The following is a 10,521-nucleotide window of genomic DNA, read 5'->3' on the forward strand; positions in this document are numbered from 1 at the left end:
CTTAAGTAAATAATAATAATAATAATAATAATAATAATAATTATTATTATTATTTAATATATTTATTTACTTACTAATTATTATCCTGTTATTATATTTACTAATTGGCAACAGAAATTATGGTACTATGCATTGTGGTCGTAAAAATAAATAAATAGCAAAATGTAAAAATATTTCTGCCACTTTTGAGAATGTTTTGTAGTTGCAATATAAAATACAAAATAGTATAGCAAAATAAAAAATAAAATATTATTATTGCCACTGGAAATTTGTAATGTTAAGTTCACAATGTTTTGTGGTTGTAATAAAATACAAATAAATATTTTTAGCAACACAATAGCAACCATTACTGAAAATGTTTTAGAGTTAACAGTAAAAGTAAAATGAAATAAAATTATAAAATAAAATACAAATTTTAGCAGCACTTGTGACAATACTAAGAATGTTTTGTAAAAAAACTAAACTAAACAAAACAAAAAACAAAACAAAACAAAATAAAACAAAAGTAAAATAAGCAACACTTGTGCCAGTGCTGATAATGTTTTGTGGAATTAATACAATAAAATACAATATAATATAAAATAAATTAAATTAAAGTTAAATAAAACTATATATATATATATATATATATATATATATACACACAAATACAAAGTATGTTTTACACTTAAACTGACTGTATCATACATGTCAGTCAATGCTGTCTCTGCTGAAAACCCCAATTCAGTTGACCACTTTTACTTCAAATCTGACATTTTAGCGGGCAAAGTTGTCATATTAAAGTGCCCAATTCATTTTTCATTTCTCTTGCCCCTCTGAGGAAGAAACAGTGGAGTCTGAAGAGCCATTAAAGTGCCGGCAGAGGCGTTCGGGCAGATATAGTGAGTGTTTGAAGAGTAAACTCTCCCCAGACAATAAGAGCTGATGGTGGGAGACAGTCACACATCCTGAAACTGCCACGGGCGCTTCAAACAGCATTTGACTGAATCAACTTGACAATAAATCAATTGTGCTTTTAAAGACAGGGCAGTCCGGAAAGATGGCAATACCTCGCCAGAGACCCGCGCTGACACAGACTCAAATGAAGAGTCTCTCTGATGTGGCATTAACGCCTTCGGATCATACTGTCATTGGGCGAGCGGATCTCCTTTTGTCTCAGCAATGATGGAAAATATGATTTTCAATTCTTAATAAGCACATCAAAAGTCACATTGTGCCAATTGAAAAGGCCGTTTTTGCACTTGAAGATAAAAGCGGCCTACAACTGACAGAAATGGGCCTTTTGAACGTATTCTCATCATAATGGCTTTGATGCGAGAGTTGTAGATAGTCCGAGAGCATCGCTCGCAGCTCAACTCCTTCTTACCTTAAAGCCCAGACTGCTGTTCAGAGAGCCATACTCCGGAGTGCCAGGATTTTCGCACGTCGTCCGAGTCGGTTCTGCGGTAAAAGCAGAATGACACAGTCATTATCAGCTCCACCATTGTTATCTTCATGACTGGATTAGGAAAAGCAGATGTAGTCACTGATGTAATGGCAGTGACCCGTAGCAGCAGCTCACAATGTTCACATTTTCATGGTAGATCAAAGCTGGAGTGGATATTATGGTCATTACAGGTTTAGCAGCGTTGGCTGATGAAGTTGAAATGTTCTTTTGAGAACAGAGGATACAGGAGGTACCTATGCAGCGCGGCTGCGACCCGCTCCACGTGCCGTCTGCTTGACAGGTGCGTGTCGAGGAGCCCACCAGCACATAGGGGGCGCTGCAGCTGTACGTGACCTCGGCTTTGAAGATGAAGCTCTGACCCTCGCGTCTGACGTGCGGAGGTAAGCCAGGGTCACCGCAGAACTTGGCTGTCAAGATAGTTCATATGAAATTTGCCATTAGTAGCCCAATTTGTTTTTACATACATCGACTTTACATACATTGATTTACTTTTGCATTTCAGGTATTGCACTTTCTCCAGTAAGCACAAATCAATAGAATGTGGACACATACATGGTGTATTTGACCTCATCTAGTGTACTGATTTCTTATAGGCTTTTTATTATATCATTTAATACCAAAGACATATGCAATCTCTCGGTCTACATTATGAAAACAACTAAAACAAACAAATATTATAATAACAGTGAAATTCCTAGTAATTCCACTAATTCCATAATTGCAATAGCCCATTTCTCTATTAAAACAACAGCGATTGAGAAAGTGCATTTATTCAGCGATCACAATCGCAAACAATATAGTGAGATCTCATGACAGAACACAGACCGGCTGAGTGATGCTTTCATTTAGATCGCTAAACTCCAGCTTGTTTGTTTTTCAGATCATCTGCGGCGGCGCTTTCGCAATTTGGAGCAAGCGCATGCGCATGGTTCGCCAGATTGCTTAAAATAAGCAAAACACCGGGAAGAAAATGTATTAAGTGTAACAGCGAAGCTCTGATTCGGGGATTTGAACTCTTGATATCTGGCAACCGCACACATGAAAGCTGTCCAAGTAGAGGTTTTGATTGACCTTATTAAAACAACAGCGATTGAGAAAGTGCATTTATTCAGCGATCACAATCGCAAACAATATAGTGAGATCTCATGACAGAACACAGACCGGCTGAGTGATGCTTTCATTTAGATCGCTAAACTCCAGCTTGTTTGTTTTTCAGATCATCTGCGGTGGCGCTTTCGCAATTAGGAGCAAGCGCATGCGCATGGTTCGCCAGATTGCTTAAAATAAGCAAAACACTGGGAAGAAAATGTATTAAGTGTAACAGCGAACCTCTGATTCGGGGATTTGAACTCTTGATATCTGGCAACTGCACACATGAAAGCTCTCCAAGTAGAGGTTTTGATTGACCTTATTATCGTCTTGTTTTAGTCATGGGAAAAAAGCTAGTCAACGAACATTTTTCGTCATAGTCTTCGTTAACGAAATTAACACTACATCGACTTTCCTGAGTGAAATATGTTGATTTTATTCACTGGAATCTCACTGCAAATTATCTAGTTGTCTCTACCAGGGTTATTATTAATTTAAAACACACACACACACACACACACACACACACACACGCACACTTGTTCAAAACAAAACAAAAAATATCAACTAAAGGAAAATGAGAAATTTCGCCCTGGCAGCTAACTAAGTTGAAATAAATGTTGTAGCTGTTCCCTAAAAATTTTAATTAGGTTAGGTTAAATTTAACCTAAACTAAAGCTATTAGATAAATTTTTCGGGGATTTGAACTCTTGATATCTGGCAACTGCACACATGAAAGCTCTCCAAGTAGAGGTTTTGATTGACCTTATTATCGTCTTGTTTTAGTCATGGGAAAAAAGCTAGTCAACGAACATTTTTCGTCATAGTCTTCGTTAACGAAATTAACACTACATCGACTTTCCTGAGTGAAATATGTTGATTTTATTCACTGGAATCTCACTGCAAATTATCTAGTTGTCTCTACCAGGGTTATTATTAATTTAAAACACACACACACACACACGCACACTTGTTCAAAACAAAACAAAAAATATCAACTAAAGGAAAATGAGAAATTTATTTAGCTAACTAAGTTGAAATAAATGTTGTAGCTGTTCCCTAAAAATTTTAATTAGGTTAGGTTAAATTTAACCTAAACTAAAGCTATTAGATACATTTTTGTAAAGTAAAGTAAAGTAAAATCTTCAATGAAAATTTTAAACTAAAAGAAAATGAGAAATGTTGCCTCGGCAATTAACTAAAATAAGTTAAAATATTTCTTGGCAACTAACTAAAGTAAGTTTAAGCTGAAGCACTCAATGCTCTTGTCTCTACCAATTTTATTGTTATCATAAACTATTAAATATTTTTTGTAAAATAAAATAAAAAACGAAACTTTTCGTTTCGAAAAATTTCGACCGACTGGCCGAGGCCAGCCTAAAAAGATGCTCAGGACAGTTGACAGGCCACTGCTGTGCGTCGCTACGAAAGCTTATCATCCAATTTAGCTTATCTTGCCAATTTAAACATTCAAAAGAGTTTAAAGCATTCAAGCACAAGAAGTGAAAGAACTTAACCGAGTACTCGTGTATTGTGTTCAGTGCGCACACAGAGAGCCGCGTCTCACAGACCGCGCACAAAGACTATGCAATTATATTTTACATTTGATTATTCGGTTTCTGTACCTGGACACCCTACAAACTTGAAAACACTTAAATATTTTTGTTCTATTTATTTATTTGTGCTATTTACACAATTTCAAACAGAGCCTACGGGTCCAACCTGCACCGGGGCCCCACAAACCCCAGCTATGACCCTGTAAATAATACTAAAATAGCACTGGTCTAAATTAGGATAAAATAAGGTATTATAACAAACATAAAATCACATCTCACCTTCAAGAAAGGAGACAGGATCAATATTGATTTAATTTGAACTTTAATAAGCCATTTTATGTTTAATGTATCTAACAAGCATTTGATAACCAGGATTCAGTTTCTGATTATTTCTTCTCAGAAAATGTTTTGCTTCTGAAACCTACATGGCTGATCCTATCACAACCGCTGTCAAGGAAAATCTGGTCTGATAGCCTTGTTTTTTGAACGATTTATTTGCGCATAACCCGACCTGACCCTCAAAACCAACTCCTGAGGTGGAGCCGGACCGAGCAGGAGAAATATACTGCTTAAAAATACATGCCGGTGCGAATTCAACACAGAGTCAATTATTAACCAGGCAGGTCTTAAAGTTCTGGAGGAAATCTCTGCGTGTGATTTGAAAAATGGGTTTTATTTTTACATTTTGAAAAGCATTTTCCAATGCATTTTCTTGTATATACACACCATACATACTCATACACTTCCATTATTCAGCTGCAATACACTATAAATCGAAGGTAAACAGCTTTCATCATACAAGAAGAACGAAAAACAGCTTTGAGAGCGCTTAAGACTGACAGACCCAAAGTTAAACTTATTTCCACATTTGATACCCCATGATTTCAGCGGGGCAAAGGCGTTTGACATATAAATTGCAGCAAAGCTCTGCAGGCTTCATGGTATTTAAAGATCAGAAGTCGAGAGAATTTCAAAATTCGCGGCCCCAAGAGTGCAGAGGTTGGCTTACCTGAATGTAAATCAGAGTAATTATCCCTCTTTAAAAACGAACCGGAAGGCCAAAGGGGGCACGGCGGCTGACACGCTCTGCGATGTATAATTCACAGGGTGGGATGAGAAAGTGTGACCACACGGACTCTGTCCACTGCAGAGATGAGCTGAGCGCTTGTATTGCACAGCATCTGTATGGCATTTAATGCACGTCAACTCCGATGGCCGTCAGCTGCCAGTGCAGTTAAACGGCTCTAAAGGCAGATCAGTCGGGTCTGTGGCCGCGGGGATCAGGCTTTCTTGGCAGTGCTTTGATACAAAGCCTTTGCAGTCTGCTGTGATAAAACGAGATCGCTCTGTCACATTTTACGCAAGGCACCTGAAGGAGAACTGGCAAGGTATCTGCCCTTCACAAGCGCTATCCACATCCAAATATGTGATTTTGATGATTAATACTCACTTATTTCCACATACAGTGAGTATTTGGACACTAGTTGCACTTAAAAACATCAGAATGTCATTGCTTTACTGTTTTTTGTTGTAATAAAATAAAATGAAATAAAATAGTAAAACAAAGTGTAATACAAACAAATAAATAAAACGTTATTTCTGAAGTACTTTCAAAACCACAATGTATAGACCAAAGTGATGTACAAAAGATGATAAATAATAAACAAACATAAAAACAAATTATAAAAACAAAACATTTCTCAAGACTGAGAATGCTTTGTGCTTGTAGTAAAATAAAGTCAAATAAATAAAAAAAATAACACAATGAATACAGTTGTGCCAGTATTGAGATTGCTTTGTGTTATAAAACATAAAAATAAATAAATAAATAAACATTTTTGTAAATTAAAATAGTAAAACTTATATATATATATATATATATATATATATATATATATATATATACATATATAGTGAGAGTACTTTTGAGAGTATTTGTGTTTGTAATAAAATAAATAAAAATAAAATAATAAAAATTCAAATAAATGAATGAATGAATTATTATTTTGTGTTATAAAATAAAATAAAGAAAAATTAAAATAAAATAGTAAAACAAAATAATCAAAACATTTATATAAAATAATAAACAAATACAATATAAAAAAAATATTAATAATAATTAGCAATATTTGAGCCAGTAATAAGAATTATTTTGGTTGTAATTAAGCAAAATTAAGTAAAATTATAAAATAAAATTAAATAAAAATTAAATAATAAAGTAAAATTATAAATAAATAATAAAATAAAATACACCATTTTAGCAACACTTGTCAGAGTACTGAGAATGCTTTGTGTTTGTTATTAAATAAAAAAAATAAAGTAAAATAAATAAAATAAAGTAACAATGTTTGTGGTTGTAATAAATCAAAGTAAAATAAAATAATTATTATACAATAATAAATATAAGCATTTATAGTATTTTAGCAAGACCAATACTAAGCATATTTCCGATTTAAATTGCCTGTAGGATACATATTTGTGACTCTGCTGTCTTGATATGAGCATTGGTTATTGAAAAACACAATTCAGTTTGACCACTACTACTGCTGATCTAATATTATTGGAGACAAAATTGGCAATGGATGTCATATAAAAAAAATAATAAAGAAAATAAGATTTATTTTCAAGAAAGATAGAACAAACACACATGCATACTGATTTAATGCATTTTGTACCTTTACCGAGTGTATTCTTTGCATATAAAGTGTGACAGGCCAATGATAGATAACGATGCAAATATGCACAACACATAAACACTTACTAGCATTATATATTCCACATGCAACGACAGGTCTCGCAGGCCAAATGTGGCACCGCGACAATGGAATCAGTGATGTTTTTACAGTGCACGCCGACCATTCTCATCTGACTGCTGGGTTTTTTCTTTCACAGAAAAAAATAGTTTCAACAGCTCTAGGCTAGAGCAAGTTATGCATCATAATCAGAACTGGAGGACCCAGTCAGGCCCCGTGTCAGAAAAAAGTTCCTTGATGAATAATACAATGCTTTGGAGAAGCAACAAACAGCACACAACAAAAAGTTAACCTGATTAAATATAGCCATTAAATCTTCGGACGGGCAGATTCCATGCTTTAATATTCAGCACTTTCCATGAATACAGTACACTTTGGTGTTACAAAATTAGTTGTTACGCATTAGAAGAGCAAATTCAACATTTTTGGGTTGCTGTTAGATACTATATGTAAGATCAATTATAAACTATAAAAATTAACCAAGCATGAGTATTTTGGGAAAACATTTTACTTAAAGTTTACCAAAAAAACAACAACACGTATTTTCATATTATGTAATTATACACGTCATTTAAAAGATTGGAATCATTTTTCTCTCATTTTTGGAATCATTTTTTTCTCTTACGCTCAGCAAAGCTACATTTATTTGATAAAAAAAACACAGCGATAACAGTAATATTGTGAAATATTATATCAATTTCAAATAAATGTTTTCTATTTTAATATATTTTAAAATGAAATTTATTTCAGCATCATTACTCCAGTTTTCAGTGTCACATGATCCTTTAGAAATCATTGAAGGATGAATTAAAAATAAATAAATAAAAGAAAAATAAAAGAAAGAAAGAAAGAAAGAAATCTATGGGGGGGAAATGTTATCAAAAATTAATTTAAGATTTTTTTTTTAAATTTAAGGAATAAAATAAGTTTATGAATAAGTACAAATCAACATTTTGTCACTAAATAACCTATGATGAATAATAATAATAATAATAATAATTGTTGTTGTTGTTATTATGATTATATTAATTAATATTATATTTAATATTTATAAATATGAAAATAAATGTATTTAATGCAGAAATAAATATACAAATCACAATTTTAGACTTGTCCCAAAAATTATAAGCCTTTAAAATAAAATCTAATATTTATTTTGACCCCCCTCAGTTCAACAACCAACATTTTCTGCACCTCAGAAAAAAAAACTGCAAAAAAGAGTTTTTTAGTTCTTATTTTATACCATATTCATTGAAATTGCCATGCGGTGTTGAGCTGGATCTATGAGACGAGGCTTTAATTTCTGAGCTGCCATTAGTCTATGATCTGTGTGCTTCGAAGCGCGCATTAGCATGGCTCTAATCTTGTAGCCCTGGCAGAGTCCTGAAAGAAAGAATTACGATTTATGCCTTATCAGCACTAAAAAGTGACAATCTGGAATTTCTGGCACCTTATCTACGGCCTGTGCACAGGGCACGTTTAAACACCTTCTTAAAGGTTGCTGTTGAACGGCAAACGCAGATACTACGCCATTAAATGGGAACGAAACATGCAGAGTTAAACGGGACCCAGCAGCAAAAATCTTACTGTTTGACAAAGAATTCATTCAAGCGAAAAAAATAATATATCTTCCAAAGCCCATTTGGAAAGTTTGTGGCTGTTAATGAGGAAGAAATGAATGAGTTGTTTACTTAAAAATAGCATGTTTGCTAGAATTCAACAAAAACTTTATGAAACTGGGATTAAGCAAGAAGCTTGTGCTGCATGTAATTTATTGTTTCTCTTCATTGTGAATCATGTAATGAAAGCATTAACGTATGGATATCTGCCATCTGAATGGAGAGAAAGGCCACGAAGTCGTCAGAAAATTAAATGCGAATTACACTCTCTCCCAGCTGACACTGTGCTGTTTAGGAGGAGATTGCTTTTCTTTATGGATCATAGAGGATTGTTGGTTATGGATGATGATAAGCAAGCCTGTTTGCATTTATGAACGACAGGATTGTGCAAAAAGCTCTCACAAATGAAAGCTGATAAGCGTGCTGGTATCAGAGTTATTCAGCGTGTACCTTTGTGCTGGTAAAATGCTTCTTTTGATCTCATTTCATACCTCATTTGCATCTGACTTGCAAAACAGTTGAACAAAATTCTAAATATTTCAGATTCTTGACTCTTGCCAATTCCTGTAGCAAATGAGTTTAATACAGATAGTTTTATATTGTTTTTGACATATGTATACAATACCGGTCAAAAGTTTGGGATCAGTAAGACTTGTAATGTATTTTAAAGAAGTCTCTTCTGCTCATCAAGGCTGCATTTATTTGATCAAAAATACAGAAAAAAACAGTAATCTTGCAAAATGTTATTAAAATATAAAATAATGGTTTCTATTTTAATATCCTTTAAAATATAATTTATTTCTGTGATGCAAAGCTGCAGAATCCTTCAGAAATCATTCTAATATGCTGATTTATTATTAGAATTATCAATGTTAGCAACAGTTGTGCTGCCAAATATTTGTTTGGAAACTGTGATACTTTTTCAGGATTCTTTGATGAATAAAAAGTTTTAAAAAAAGCATTTATTCAAAATATAAATCTTTTCTAACAATATAAATCTTTGCTGTATTAAAAGTTTTAATTTCTTTAAAAAAAGAAAGAATAAAAATGTATCGTCAAAAAATATTAAGCAGCACAACAGTTTCCAGCTCTGATAATAATTCATATCAGAATGATTTCAGAAGGATCAAGACTGCAGTAATGATGCTGAAATTTCAGCTTTACCATCACAGAAATACATTTGATTTTAATGTATATTAAAATAGAAAAATGTTATTTTACATCATAATAATATTTCACAATATTACATTTTTTTCTTATATTTTTTATCAATTAAATGCAGCTTTGATGAGCATAAGAAACTCCTTTAAAAAACATTAGAAATTGTTCTGATCCCAAACTTTTGACCGGTAGTGTATATGCTATGTACGTACGCAGGGTGCGAACTCGGCTCCCCTTAATAAGAGATGGGCTCCCCTGAAAACGGGATTTGTGAAATTTTGGGGGTCTCAAAATATATTGACAATGTGTTATTTTGACGTGCAATTTCAGTTTTGTGTAATGTGATCATCATGGATTATTATGTGTAAAATTGCAAAAATATCATTCATTCATGCATGACGGCGATTTAAACCTAATTCACTTCAATAAAGATAACTATACATGCTGTTCTTGTCATGAGCATCAAGGTGTGGGGGCGCTGCGGTGCAAATTCCACTCATGTTTAGTACATGTTAACTCAAAGATTCGTAGAAAAAATATAAACGCTGGACTCTGTGGTCGATTCTGTGTTAAGGTAAGGCATGTTATTCACAATTATGTGTTGTGGCTGGGTTGTTATAGGTCTGCGTGGCTCTCGATGTCTTAGGCCTAATTGAACGGAGGAATGGTTTCTTCTGTAGCCTGACAATGAACTTTAACCGTTGTTCATGTGAACTCAAAGACAGCCTGATGCTTTGTTTATAGACTATTTGTGGGTGGCTGTTTGTTGTTTCACCTATCAATTTGTGTCGATAAAGTATAATAGTAGTTTATAGTATAATATATAGTGCTTGCATAAAGCAAGTAGTGTATACACTTGTAGCTGTTATGTATCTTTGTAAGTCATTGTAAGCCCT

General features: G+C 33.5%; 1 protein-coding gene across 1 annotated transcript in view; it reads right to left on the minus strand.

Moving 5' to 3' along the window:
• Nucleotides 1-10,521, minus strand: part of LOC107592529 (CUB and sushi domain-containing protein 3-like) — a 309,662-nt gene that overhangs the window by 9,149 nt on the left and 289,992 nt on the right. Inside the window, exons 58-59 of the mRNA XM_016282061.1 lie at nt 1,681-1,854; nt 1,367-1,440 (exon numbers count right to left, since the gene is read on the minus strand). Coding sequence (XP_016137547.1) covers nt 1,367-1,440; nt 1,681-1,854 — 248 coding nt within the window. The remainder of the gene's footprint in view (nt 1-1,366; nt 1,441-1,680; nt 1,855-10,521) is intronic.

Source organism: Sinocyclocheilus grahami, unplaced genomic scaffold (genome assembly GCF_001515645.1).
Source record: "Sinocyclocheilus grahami isolate Dianchi unplaced genomic scaffold, SAMN03320097.WGS_v1.1 scaffold153.1, whole genome shotgun sequence".
Lineage (NCBI taxonomy): Eukaryota > Metazoa > Chordata > Actinopteri > Cypriniformes > Cyprinidae > Sinocyclocheilus > Sinocyclocheilus grahami.